The following is a 14,487-nucleotide window of genomic DNA, read 5'->3' on the forward strand; positions in this document are numbered from 1 at the left end:
AAACATTCCAAACTGTACTTATTATAAAAATTTTGAGATTTTTGGCAAAAAATTGCAATTTCTTGAGCTGCCTCGCCACGTCACGGCAAATCTCATTAGAGGCAGTCCTACACTAAAATATTTTTATAAAATGTGCCATACGGCCTCACATATGAATAGTAGAACTGCTCTCAGCAGCACTCACCTGGTCTATTTCAATCCCGTACCCATGACTGAGTCATGGCTGTGGGCGGGACAGGTCCAAGCAAATGCTGCATGAAGTAAATAGCCTGTGGACAAAGCCTGATGACTCAATGTGAACAGTCACCAACCGCCAAAATCTAGACAGATGGAATACATCCCAAATTGGGGTGCATAGCAAGGTGGAGGTCAACCACCGACCAATTCAATGAAGAAAAAACAAAAAGCCAGCACCAAATGTGCACTTCAGCACTAAACATTCCAAACTGTACTTATTATAAAAATTTTGAGATTTTTGGCAAAAAATTGCAATTTCTTGAGCTGCCTCGCCACGTCACGGCAAATCTCATTAGAGGCAGTCCTACACTAAAATATTTTTATAAAATGTGCCATACGGCCTCACATATGAATAGTAGAACTGCTCTCAGCAGCACTCACCTGGTCTATTTCAATCCCGTATATATTGATACCCAACACAGATAAAGCAGACAGCTACAGGTTGCAGTCCCCAGTGTCGTGTGAGTTATCTTGGCTGTGTATAAAAATACAAGGGACCCAATGAGGCTTTTATTTAATTATGTAAATAATGTAAAAACAACATGCGGTCCCCCCAGTTTTCATAATTAGCCAAGATAAAGCCGACAGCTGGGGGCTGGTATTCTCAGGCTGGGTAGGCCCATGGTTATTTGCCCTCCCCAGCCTAAAAATAGCAGCCTTCAGCTGCCCAGATTTGTCACATCCATTTGATACAACAATAATGGAACTTTACCTGGCTCAGCCCAATTGCCCTGATGTGGTTGCAATTGGGGTAATATAAGGGGTTAATGAATGCCAGCGGTCATTTGTCAACAAATGACAGCTGCAATCAAAACCCAGATTAGTAATGGGGGGCATTTATAAGACACCCCCCATTACTAACCCTGTAAGTAAAAAGAAAGAAAACACGAACACCAAAAAAATCCTGTATCTAAAATACAATACAAAAAAAACACCCTCTTTCTCCAATTTATTAATCCACTAAACCCCCAGGTCCAATGTAATTGCCTTGAGTGACCCTTGGTTACAAATGTAATTGAGTGTTTACTGGAACAAATGATATGATTATTCTTAATCTCTTTACTAGTAAATAGTAGATATTGATTTTGACATTTAATGTGTCCTGGACTCAGTGAGTGACAGCTCAGTCATCCTATAGGTTCAGTGGCGGGGTGAGCTATCAGTTGTGTGTGTGACAGCTCGGCCGTACTACCTGTGGCTGGGGCATACTAGGCTGTCTGTATTGTGAATGGCAGTCCAGTTGCCCGATTAGGACAGGGGTATGCTGAGTTTCTTCCAGGTGTCTCCCGTTCTGAGCAATTCTGGCTCTTTAGCTGACAGACTGTGGTCAGGCTATTGCCAGTTTTAGCCTTAGCTCAATGGTGTGTGCCTTGTTTATAGTGGTCTGGTTTTCTGATCTCTTGCTCTCCAACATTGGCTTTGACCATCCGTTTTGCTTAGCCCCTTTGACTTGATCCACTGCTTTCATGGAGTTCTGACCATGGATTGTGACCTGATTACTCCTTTGTCTTATCCCTCTGTTTATGATGTGCTCTCTTGGTATCTGACCCCAAACCTCCTCACTTCCATGCCTCACGGTTTATCCGTGTCCATGAGTTGTGACTTGGCATTACATTCTGCCTCACAGGTTGCCCATAAGTAGTGACTCAAGGCCGCTTTACATGCTGCGATATCAGTACCGATATCGCTAGCGTGGGTACCCGCCCCCATCTGTTGTGCGACACGGGCAAATCGCTGCCCGTGCCGCACAACATCGCCCAGACCCGTCACACTACTTACCTGCCCAGCGACGTCGCTGTGACCGGCGAACCGCCTCCTTTCTAAGGGGGCGGTTCGTTCAGCGTCACAGCTACGTCACTGAACCACCGCCCAATAGAAGCGGAGGGGCGGAGATGAGCGGGACGTAACATCCCGCCCACCTCCTTCCTTCCGCATTGCGGCCGGGAGGCAGGTAAGGAGAGCTTCCTCGTTCCTGCGGCGTCACACGGAGCGATGTGTGCTGCCGCAGGAACGAGGAACAACTTCGTTACTGCTGCAGTAACGATTTTTGAGAATGGACCCCCATGTCACCGATGAGCGATTTTGCACGTTTTTGCAACGATGCAAAATCGCTCATAGGTGTCACATGCAACGGCATCTCTAATGCGGCCGGATGTGCATCACCAATTCCGTGACCCCAACGAGTTCGCATTAGCGATGTCATAGCATGTAAAGCCCCCTTTAGCGTCACAGATGTATTGTGTAGTATTACAAAATTAGAACAACAAATCAAAAGTGTTCATACGGTAAAGAAATATACCTAATGATGACCCTGCCCTCAAGTAGGAAGGCATAACCAAACTATATGAGTTGGTAGGGAACCAAGTTTCACTTTTAAATGCTGTCAGCTATGGCATCTACTGATGTAAGACATGAGCTGGACTGTTCCATCTGCCTGAACATTTATACAGATCCTATAACCCTGAGATGTGGACACAACTTCTGCCGGGTCTGTATTGATCGTGTGCTGGATGCACAGGTCGAGTCTGGAGTTTATTCCTGTCCTGAATGCAGAGAGGAGTTTCAAGAACGTCCGGCGCTGATGAAGAACATAACTCTACGTAATGTTTCAGAATGTTTCCTGTCTACTCAGCCACAACAGGAGGAGATCACCGGGATCCACTGCACTTACTGTATTCACTCTCCTGTACCGGCTGTTAGATCCTGTCTACTGTGTGAGGCTTCTCTGTGTGATGATCACCTGAGAGTTCACAGCAAAGGACCGGAGCACGCCCTAACTGAAACCACCACTTCTCTTGAGAACTGGAAATGTTCTCTCCATAAGGAAATTTTAAAGTACTATTGTACTAAGGACTCAGTCTGTATCTGTGTGTCCTGCAGTTTGGTCGGAGAACATCGGGGACACCGGGTGGAGATGCTGGATGACGCCTCTGAGAAGAAGAAGAAGAAACTAAGTGATGTTCTCCAGATTCTGACCACAAAGAGGAAGGAGACTAAGAAAAAAGTTCAGTGTCTGGAGGAACGCAGGAGAAAAGCTCAAGTAAAAGCAGCTGGAGATGCAGAGAAAGTCATTGCTGTGTTTATAGATATCCGAAGACGGCTGGATGACCTGGAGAAGAGGCTCCTGAGTGAGATCTCCAGACGGGAAGAGCAGGAGTCACTGTCACTGTCTGATATGATTCAGAAGCTGGAAATAAAGAAGGACGAGCTGTCCAGGAAGATGAGACACATTGAGGAGCTGTGTAACATGACTGATCCATTGACCGTCTTACAGGATCCAGACACCGATGACTTGTGTGATCTTGAGGCGGATGGAGGTGATGAGGACACAGAGGGACATGATGGAGTTGATGAGGACACAGGGGGACATGATGGAGGTGATGAGGACACAGGGGGAGATGATGGAGGAGATCGGGGTGCGGAGCTGGTCTCACGCATATCACACACATTGTCTAATATAATAAGGGGTATAAATGGGACCTTCTATGTACAGGATCCTGAGGACATAGTACTGAATGTAAACACGGCTGATAATCATCTCTGTATGTCAAAAGACCTGAAAACTGTGTTGTGGACAAATATATGGCAGAATCGTCTAGAAACAGCGGAGAGATTTCAGGATTGTCCTCAGGTGATGAGCGGGAGGGGATTTACCTCAGGACGACATTACTGGGATGTGGAAACATGTCGATCAGGATTATGGAGGGTGGGGATGTGTTACCCCAGTATAGACCGGAAGGGGGGTCAGGCATACATTGGAGATAATAATAAGTCCTGGTGTTTATATGGAGGGAGGGTGTGTAATAATCAGTATTCGGTGATACATGACATAACGAAGATCCCATTACCTCACCAGATTTCTGGTCATGGAGTCAGGATCTGTCTGGATTATGAGGCCGGGCAGCTGTCCTTTTATGAGCTGTGTGACCCCATCAGACACTTATACACCTTCATTGCTGCCTTCACCGAGCCCCTTCATGCTGCATTATGTGTATATAAAGGTTTTATAAAGATATGAGGTGAAAAATGTGAGGAACCATTTTCATAAAAGAAGTCCACCCAGAGACTGGTGACATCACAGGAAGAAGAAACTGGTTGGTGGAGCCTTCGGATCACGAGGGGCTAAATTTAATCCAGGGGTCTTCATTTTTTTGCTTGTTATTCTCGATCATTTCTTACCCCAGTATGGATACTCTATCACGAAGAGACAAAAAATGTAAACATCTGTAATCAATAGTCCGACCTGAGTAATATTATCTCTATATAACAATTGCTGATTTCAACTAATTATGTTAATTTTAATTGATTGGTTATTAAACATGCTTTATTATTTAGCTACATGTCTACCTGGTTCTCGACCATAGTTACCAAATTCCTAAAATTACATTATAAGGGGGTTGACCACTCCCTAGTAAATTTTCGGCAAGTTGCTCAGTTTGTCGAATCTTAACGATGTGTATTGTATATACTGTTGGGATTTGACCCCACTTGTTATTTTCAGTGGTTGTCACTCAACTACCAATATGCGATTTGTATACTTGCGGACGCGTGGTCAAAAAGTCTCAGCCGCTTTACTCCATAGAACATGGAATGAAGCAGCTGAGACTTTAGTCGGCACATGTCCTCAAGTATGCAAATTACATACTTGTGGCCGCACGATGACCAATGGAATTGGTAACCAGAGCGGAATTCTACCAGTGTGTACACTACACAATGTTGGGATTTGGAAAGCTGCACGGACTGCCAAAAATGTAATCAAGGGTGGACAGCCCCTTTAAGGGAAGCATGAACTAATTTTATACATAAAATGAAAATCATACCTGTTTTTTTCATCATGTGTTGGTGGTACGCAGCTTACCTATAGGTTTTGGTTCACATCCCTTTGGACCACATGTTTGAGATTTCATCTGAAGCCCTAAAAAACGGGATTCAGATGGAACCCATAACAAAACCCCAAAGGAGCCATTTACTACAATGAGGCAAACAAAGTCACTTTGATCCCGATGTCTCTGTTCTGGTAGCGGGTCTCATTCTTAGGCTAGGCTCACACAACAAGATAAAAAATAGACCCAATTTTCATCCTGAAAAGTCAGATGATTTTTTTCTCACTTGTCCCCCGTGTGTGGTCCGTTTTTTTAACGGTAGCAGCTATTAATCATTTACAGGACCATTTTGAGTTTCCTATATTACAGAATTGTAATGTATCTGTAAATATCGGATGCCATACTGTAGAGGGAAGTGTCACCCAATAATATCAGTGTATGTACATGTACACTTCCCTCTACACATACTGTGACATCTGATTTTTTTTCTTGAACCCTTAAACTTGGATGGCTGAGTCCCATCCTATTTCAGAGTCAAACCTCAGAATGTTGCTCGGCCATTTGCCTCCTTGAATTACATGGGTCAGTGTGCTATCTGCTAAACAATCAGATAGGACTCTTGCCATTTATATGGTCATCTGAACGAGCTATGAGAATGCAATAGCAGACACAAACCAAGGGTACGTTGGGCACTGCCCTTGGAAGAAACCGGCCACTCATCTCAAATCTAATGCAACTCTTTCCCACACCATATAAGACACGGGAATTTGAACCACGCTACGTACTGGTGGACGTAGACAAAAAAGGGCCCCTGTGTAAGAATATGTACTGTATAGTCTCAGCGCCTCCTGCCAGGTCCATGTTCTTTCAGTCACTTCTTTGCTTGGCGTACTGTTTTAGAGGGTTTTCTACAAGTTTTGAAAATTAGCACTAAAGGATCCCTGCTCAAATTGGAAAAGACGACCTCCTGTCCATTTGTCACCTCAACTGTGTGTTGCACCAAATCTGTGGCCTTAGCAGTCACAGGCCAAATATGTATGATGTGATCAGACCACATATTACCACCACATGGTGACTGAATAATACCACATAAAGCGGACAAATTCCATTACACTGTCACCAGACATATTACAAACACATAGTGACCAAATACCACTTATAGGTTAAAAATACAGCCGCACCGTGACCAGATCACATCTTATCGCTACAAAGTAATTGAATAATACAACATACAAGGGACAAATACCACCACACCGTGACCAGTCCAGTAATTATGTCCCTCACTTGCCAATATAGACCAATAATCTATATTCCTCATTCTGGCTCACATACAGTAATTATGTCACCCATCCTGGCCCCTTAATGTGTCCCTTCCTGTAAAAATGTGCTTTGTCCTGGCCCCTTCCTCTAATAATGCACCTTATGCTGGGCCCGTATGTTCCCTATCCTGGGCCCTTATGTCACCCATTCTAGACCCGTATGTGACATATGGGACCTGGATTGGGGACAAAAGGGCCCAGGATGGGTGACATGAGGGACCAGGACGGCCCCATCCTGGAACTTATTTCCCCCATCTTGGCCATATATCCCTCATCGTGGGCCCCTATGTCACCTATCCTGGCCCTTATGTCTCTCATTCTGGTCCCTCTATCACCCATCCAGGCCTTTATGTTCCTTGTTATCAGCGTTACGTCCCTCATCCTTGTTAGCTGTGTCCCGGTCCCCTCTGCAACACAAACACGCACACACAAAAGATTATTCTTACCTTTTTCACTCACCCATGGTGTCCTCTTCTATTTTCTTGCTCCATCACAAGAAACCAGCAGCTGTCCAGCTCACGTTGGCGGGCACATTAACATATAAAGTCACTGCCATGCACGTGCAACGTGCACGCTGACGTCAGCTGCCGATGTCTGATAGGCCAGCCGCCTTTTTAATTACTGCAGTGCCAAAAGCCATATTACTAATGAATGTGGGTTTGAAGACGCACATTTAGTAGGAACCGGTGGGCCCCCAGTCTATAGAACTGCATTGGGGTACCACTTCTTGCCGGTTCAGGGAACCAGCGGTAATTGTAACAGCTGGTTCCCCCGAACTGGAGAGAATTGGCTGAATCTCACCCCTAAGTTTATGGGCTCTTTGCAGTCTAATAGCTTATTGTAAGGCAAAATTTTACCTGCTTTTGGATACGGAAATGGGACCCCCTATCTCTTAAGCCCCTGTGCAGCTGTACAGGCTACACCAATTATATGTTGTCACAAACCACCGGGGGGGTCACTCAGAAATCCCCCGCGCTGGCTACCAGTACGTCACAATCGGGGGGTAACAAGTGGGGGTCACCCCTCCTTTATACCTCCCGACCGACAGACAGAGCACGTGACGCGCTCTCTAGCGCCCCTCTTATAGTCAGGCCAATTATGGAATTGCCCGACAATAAGCAAGGAGGCCGCTATACTACTTATGCCGATTATTGAAGGGTCCCCGGTGAGAGTAAGGTATATATTCCCCCGACCTCCGCGGGCGGAATATATAAAATCTCCCCGAATCTCACTGGCCTCCCCACAATAATCCTTGGCACAATTCGCTGCCACCAACCGATTTACGGTAACTATTAGCCGAACACACAGACGTGGGATTCAAGATCGAGATAACAGAACAGCCCAAGATTAATTATATAATTTAATCAGCCTAAAGCACACTAGAAACTACAATATATACAATAGGGAATCTACAGAATATACATATGTCAGAGTACAGTTACAGATAAAGCATGGTTTACAACAGGTATGCAATTCAATCAGTTACCTTGTGCGTCTGGCCACAGGGGGGCGCTGTAGACCAGGTTTCTAGGAACTCCCGCAGATGTTTCCTACACGTGCCCCCAGCGAAAAGACCACTGGAAAATGGCCGAAGTAGGGTTATCAACCTGGCCAAATCCAGGTCCCCTCCTACCTTAGTGACCTCACAGGGAAGCACTGCCACTCCCCCTGCATGGATCAGAATTATCCAGCAAAGGGGATAGTGGCCATAACTTTGCCTGGGAGCGTCGTAGGCAGACGCCAATGCTCTCATTGTGACAGTTATGAATTTAGCTACAGAACGAGGGGACTCATGACCTGTCTGCCAGTTCCCCATTGGCTGATATCACGCCTGGGGCATTTCCCAATGTCCTGCTCCCATAAAAAGGGTGTGCCGGCCTCGTCTGCATGCGGAGACACCATTTTTATGGTTGCCATATTTATCGGAAATATGGCTTGCGAGATATGAACCATTTTTTACTGGAGTCGTTCTGTCTGGCTATTTCCATAGCCTTGCTAATGAGATACAACTCTTGTTACAGGGTGACGGCAGGGAGTCATCCTGTGTCCATTGTTCCCACACCACCTCATTTCCATATCACAGGACATGGCCATGGAGGTGTAACACCTTCACAGATGCTGGACATTGAGACCAAGAAGGGAGGGGGGCACTGCCAGGGAGTGATGAGAGATTATGACTGGAGTCATAATTCATCTTCATATCCCGGGATTTGCCTCACATATGTCAACCCCAACGCTACATATTACACAACCAACGATTTCTGCTTTTCTAAAAGGTTGGTATGTGAGGGCAGGGGGGTTATTTCTTACTTGGCCATCTGAGTGGTTTATCTGGAACAAAACTCAAAGATGTCACAAACACAGACAGAAACATAGATAACTGAAACTGTGGTTTACCCAAAAAGAGGTAACTGGCATGGCGGGTTCAATGATTTCACAAGAGATAACAGGCTCATAGAGAACACAGACTTTACAGATAACACTAAAGGTAGCGGACACTGAGTGCCAGTCTCCACTCATGCCCTCACTGCATCACTTTACTGTCTTTTTCACGGGAGTCAACACGGGCATATTCTGACCAAATTCACTGTTTTTGGCAAACAGAAAGTCTCTGTATTGCCGGATTTTAGGTGGTGTATATGTGTCCTTCGTTACTCTACGCTGGGGTGGTTCACTAACTACGGTATCAAGGGCTACTCTTCACTTTTACTTAGCTCAGCATCTCACTCTCATGCGGGCGTCACACGAGACGAGCTATCGCGCGATGCATCGTCGGGGTCACGGTTTTCGTGACGCACATCCGGCATCGCTTGCGACGTCGTTTCGTGTGACACCTCCGAGCGACGCAGAATCGCTCACAAATTGTGAGTCGTGTACTCGTCGCTTATTTTTAAAACATTGTTTATTTTTAATGGCGCCGGTTGTTCATCGTACCCGGGGCAGCACACATCGCTCCGTGTGACACCCAGGGAACGATGAACACAGCTTACCTGCATCCCGCGGCTCCCGCCAGCAATGCGGAAGGAAGGAAGGAGGTGGGCGGGATGTTACGTCCCGCTCATCTCCGCCCCTCCGCTTCTATTGGCCGGCGGCTGTGTGACGTCGCTGTGATGCCGAACGTCCCTCCTCCTTCAGGAAGTGGATGTTCGCCGCCCACAGCGAGGTCGCTCAGCAGGTAAGTACGTGTGACGGGGGTTTAACGACTTTGTGCGCCACAGGCAACTAATTGCCCGTGACGCACAAACGACGGGGGCGGGTACGATCGCTCGTGCAAATCGCACGATAGATCGTACCGTGTGAAGCCCGCATCAGTCTTCCCCAATTATATACAATCAATCCACATGCCGATATGGAGTCTGATGTCTTTAGACTAGAGCATGCCTTCACAATGACCTAGACTCTGATCAACATTGTGGCCCAAGTCTATACAATAATATAATGTTTGTACATAATATATATGTGCCACCCAGGGATAGGGGGTACTCAGATCCGGGCCAAGGGGTCACTTCCGAGGGTATCAAGGTGGCGTGACCCGGTCTGTTATCCCAGGCACCACAACAAAAGGGGCATTATATACAGGGGAGATTTGGTAGTCTATGTTCCGTGACGCCACCCGTGGTGTGCGGTGAGGTAATGGAGCATCGCCGCTGCCGGTCACAGGATCCCGGGGATGGTAATGGGCAGCAAGGTGGTGATTTTCTCTCCACGGGTAAGGTGTTGATGTCCCGGGACCCCAGTGTGATGGATTGGGGAGTAACGGGTGCAGTCCACGGCTTGGACCAAGTGGTGCAGGAGTACTCACAGTATAAGCAATAACTGACACGAGTCTAGAATTAACCAAGTTGCTGGTAACTGGTGCCCACGGCCGGCTGCTGTGAGGACGGGTCTCACACCCGTGTGTAATTCGGGTGTTTTTCTCCTGCCTGGTGTCTGTGTCTGTGTCTGCTCCGTACACAGGAAGCGGCTGGCCTATTCCTGAGGCCCTCACTGCCACTTCTCCTAGCCCCACACAGGGGCTGCTTCCAGCCCTCTCTTCTCCTTCAGACTGACTACAGCTCAAACTCTGCTCTCACCAAGCTCCTCTCTCCCCCCTCCCATTTTCCTGAGGGGGGGGCGAGTGGGGCCTGATTGGCTGGTGTGTATTGGTGTGGGAAACTCCCCAAGGGAGAGTGAGCTCTGCACCATAAAGATGTATGCAGACCTCTGTGACACCCTGGTTTTGCCAGGGCGGCACACTCCCCCTTGGTAAAATACAGACCGTCCGCGGGCTGTCCAGCTACCTGCATTTATTAAATGGGAAAAAAGAAAAGTTAAACATTACAAACATGCATCTTCCCACATCGGGAGGTACGTTTGCTCAAACTGTAAAGTGTAAACTCTGCTGCCAACGCAGCTTTCTCGGTAACTTTCCCACAGTCCACCACAGGGCAGCACGGGTCCCCAATGCCACTTCACTCATGGTGACACTGTCCATAAAGACCCCATCTTCCACTGCCTGCAGTGCGGGTACGGTTAACCGGGCTCTGTAAACAAGAACTGTCCTCACTCCATTAACTTCTTACCGTCCTCCACCAGGGGCTCCGACCCCTGATGGCACCCACCGAGGCTCAGACCCCGGCGGCGTTCAACAAGTCGGGCAGGGTTCGGCTCCTTCCACTCGGCATACCGGATGGCATCCTGCGGGGAACTCAGGGACGTTCAACAAAGGAACACGGGTTTTTGTAGCAGCGGGTCCTTAAAACATTTTAAAACGTTCAACTTTTAACTGTCAACTTGCGGGTAGCCGTCCATGTTCCGGTACCGCTGCTGCTGCCGCCGCTCCCAGTATGGGGCACGGGTTCCGTGCTCCGCCTCCTGCTCAGGAGCCAGGCCCACTCGGATGCCCTCGGCGCCGGCTACAACTGGCCTCGCTAACTGCTGAGTGCCCCATCGCTCAGTGGCCTGCTCCTCCTCTCTGCAGGTGCACTCCGGCTGCTCCACAGCCGGGATGGGGTACCTGTGAGCGGCTGACGCCGCATCTGGCGCAGACTTCTGGTCGGGTGTCATCACCGTTGCGGCCAGGCGGACTGCCGGAGCCGACGTCATCACCGTTGCGGCCGGGCAGACCGCCAGAGCCGGGTGAGATGTCATCGGGATTGTGGCTCCCTTGTCCAGGAATGGAATTAGGCAAAGTCCTGGCATCCCTGCCTTTACAGTCCTGGTTACATGAACTGCAGTCCCTTCCTGCTGGTCCCCCTTGGTACTCGAGAGCAGTCCTTCTAGCAACTTTTAAAGTCTCTCTTTTGCTTCCGGAGCTTCACTTCCGCCCGCTTTCTCAGGGGGCGGAGTCTCTTTTTTGCGCCCACCGCTCGGGGAAGAAGGCGCCAAGCTGTTGTTTTTGGTGCCTAAAATGGCGGCTAAAATGGCGGACTTCGGGACTTTTCCTCAGCGGGACGCCGCTGACGGACGCGACAAGTGGATGGGTTCAATCCTGTTCGTGACGCCAATTTGTGCCACCCAGGGATAGGGGGTACTCAGATCCGGGCCAAGGGGTCACTTCCGAGGGTATCACGGTGGCATGACCCGGTCTGTTATCCCAGGCACCACAACAAAAGGGGCATTATATACAGGGGAGATTTGGTAGTCTATATTCCGTGATGCCACCTGTGGTGTGCGGTGAGGTAATGGAGCACCGCCGCTGCTGGTCACAGGATCCTGGGGATGGTAATGGGCAGCAAGGTGGTGATTTTCCCTCCACGGGTAGGGTGTTGATGTCCCGGGACCCCGGTGTGATGGATTGGGGAATAACGGGTGCAGTCCACAGCTTGGACCGGGTGGTGCAGGAGTACTCACAGTATAAGCAATAACTGACACGAGTCTAGAATTAACCAAGTTGCTGGTAACTGGTACCCACGGCTGGATGCTGTGAGGACGGGTCCCACACCCGTGTGAGTAATTCGGGTGTTTTTCTCCTGCCTGGTGTCTGTGTCTGTGTCTGCTCCGTACACAGGAAGCGGCTGGCCTATTCCTGAGGCCCTCCCTGCCACTTCTCCTAGCCCCACACAGGGGCTGCTTCCAGCCCTCTCTCCTCCTACAGACTGACTACAGCTCAAACTCTGCGCTCATCAAGTTCCTCTCTCCCCCCTCCCATTTTCCTGAGGAGGGGGCGAGTGGGGCCTGATTGGCTGGTGTGTATTGGTGTGGGAAACTCCCCAAGGGAGAGTGAGATCTGCACCAAAACATGGATGCAGACCTCTGTGACACCCTGGTTTTGCCAGCGCGGCACATTATACTTCTCTTATCAACATATTTTTTTGTACAAGGATATATATTATCAGGCAGCGGTTGAAGAATACACACAGTGGAAGGAAACAGAGACAATTCCTTTGTGTGATTACCATTTGAGAGCTTACAGCAGAACATGTCTTATCAGAACCCACCACCTTTAAGATAATTACTGTGTTCAGAAGGCAAGTTTTCTTGTCATTATTTCTAGAAAACACAAGGGACTTCAGGCGGCATCCTTTGAGGATTAATCATTACCTGACCAATAAAAGGATGATAATGAGAAAACAAGCTGAGAGTCTCTGTCCTGATTAAGCACATTAGGACAGGGTAAAAAGTGCGATCCCTAGGCACGATGAGCAGATGTCACTGACAGTCTCTGGTCTGATCCTGCAGCTATAACTTAAGAAACTAGAGAACGTAAGTGTAATGAACGTGGTCACACACTTACACGGGTAACAGAAGAAAGAAAGCACTAGCTAGATGAAACGCAGCACCTGCACCCAACCGGTTCCTGCAGAGACTTGGAAATACCCTAATAACACAACTAACAACACCTCCTCGGACCTGGCATTCTGAAAGATCGAGGGGTTTTTGGTACCTCCTGAGGAACCAGAGGGGAGGCTGTGAAACAATCCTAATGTTGCGGGCGGGGAGGAGGGCGTCAGCACACCGCGCTCACCCCCTCTGCTTGGGTCCGGCTGCTCAGTGGTGGCTCGAGCCGTAGGCCGGATCCCGGGGGTTTCTTCGAGCGGCGCTCCTCGCCCGTGAGTGAAAGGGGGTTTTGGGGTGTTGGGATAATGTCCGTGACGCCACCCACGGTTGTGGTGATGTGTAGCACCACCGCTGCTCGATGCGGGGATCCCGGGGATGGTGAAGGGGAGCAGCCAGGTGTTGTGTTGCCCCTCCGTGGGTAGGGGTTGGTGATCCCGGGGCCCGGTGATGGCTTGGGAGGTGCAGGGCCTGGTGGGCGCAGGGACGCGGGGGCAGCGCTGTGCCTTGCGGCACTGTGGTACTCACTCAGCCTGAGACTTGGACACAGTTTGTACGGTAAACCAAACGGCTGGTAAGACGGTCCCACGGACGGCTGCTTTGCTTTCCCGGTAGGTGACGGTGATGTCCCTCTTCCTTGCACCTGTATGTACGATTGGTTGCGATGGGTCCCCACCGGTAACCCGCTCCCCGGCTTCAAGCTGGGCCGGAGGAGCACTACACTTTGCCCGCAGGCGCTGGCCCTCAGAGACTGGTGCCCTGGCGGTGGCGGTGTCTCCATTGTACGGGTTGGGCTGTTGCCTTCTATCGGGTCTTGGTTGTTGGGGGATCTGCGTCCCCGTCACTGACGGATTCGGCAAATTTGGCGACTCCTAGCCTTGCCGGGGTCCGAGAGGCCCCTGCCTTGGTGCTGACTGTCTTTCGGAACACTGCTCCAGACCACCGGGCACACAGCCACCGGGGTCCTTCCAGGAACTTCCAAACGGCCCCCCTCCGGACAGTCACCGCCGTCGCTGACCTTGCTGTTCTGGCCCTACACAAAGCTGGGCTCTCAGGCTTGCACACTCTCTGCTCTGTCACCACTTCTTGCTTTCCTCCTTTTCCACTTTTCTGTTGTTTACTCTAGCCCTTCACTGGACTTCACTCTTCCCCTGCCCGGGTCTATCTGCCTGGTTTTCCCGCCTCCAGAGTTGTGAGCTCCTTGGTGGGCGGAGCCAACCGCCTGGCCCACCCCCTGGTGTGCATCATCAGACTCCTGGAGGAAGGCAACAAGGATTTTTGGTTCAGCTTAGGTGTGCCTACCTGGGATGTGGGGTGTGGTGGTGTTGTGACCTGTGACCCCTGGCTTGCCC

At 49.4% G+C, this 14,487-nt stretch overlaps 1 protein-coding gene across 1 annotated transcript; it reads left to right on the forward strand.

Moving 5' to 3' along the window:
* Positions 1-2,626: 2,626 nt before the first annotated feature.
* On the forward strand, positions 2,627-4,571 carry LOC142302677 (E3 ubiquitin-protein ligase TRIM39-like). The gene has a single exon (XM_075343778.1). The coding sequence runs from the start codon at positions 2,627-2,629 to the stop codon at positions 4,253-4,255; it is 1,629 nt and encodes a 542-aa protein (XP_075199893.1). The 3' UTR covers positions 4,256-4,571.
* The last annotated feature ends 9,916 nt before the right edge of the window (positions 4,572-14,487 follow it).

This window comes from Anomaloglossus baeobatrachus, chromosome 4 (genome assembly GCF_048569485.1).
Source record: "Anomaloglossus baeobatrachus isolate aAnoBae1 chromosome 4, aAnoBae1.hap1, whole genome shotgun sequence".
In the NCBI taxonomy this organism is placed as follows: domain Eukaryota; kingdom Metazoa; phylum Chordata; class Amphibia; order Anura; family Aromobatidae; genus Anomaloglossus; species Anomaloglossus baeobatrachus.

Excerpts from the sequence above, each read along its gene's own strand:
- LOC142302677 (XM_075343778.1), top strand. The coding sequence starts at position 2,627 with ATGGCATCTACTGATGTAAGACATGAGCTGGACTGTTCCATCTGCCTG.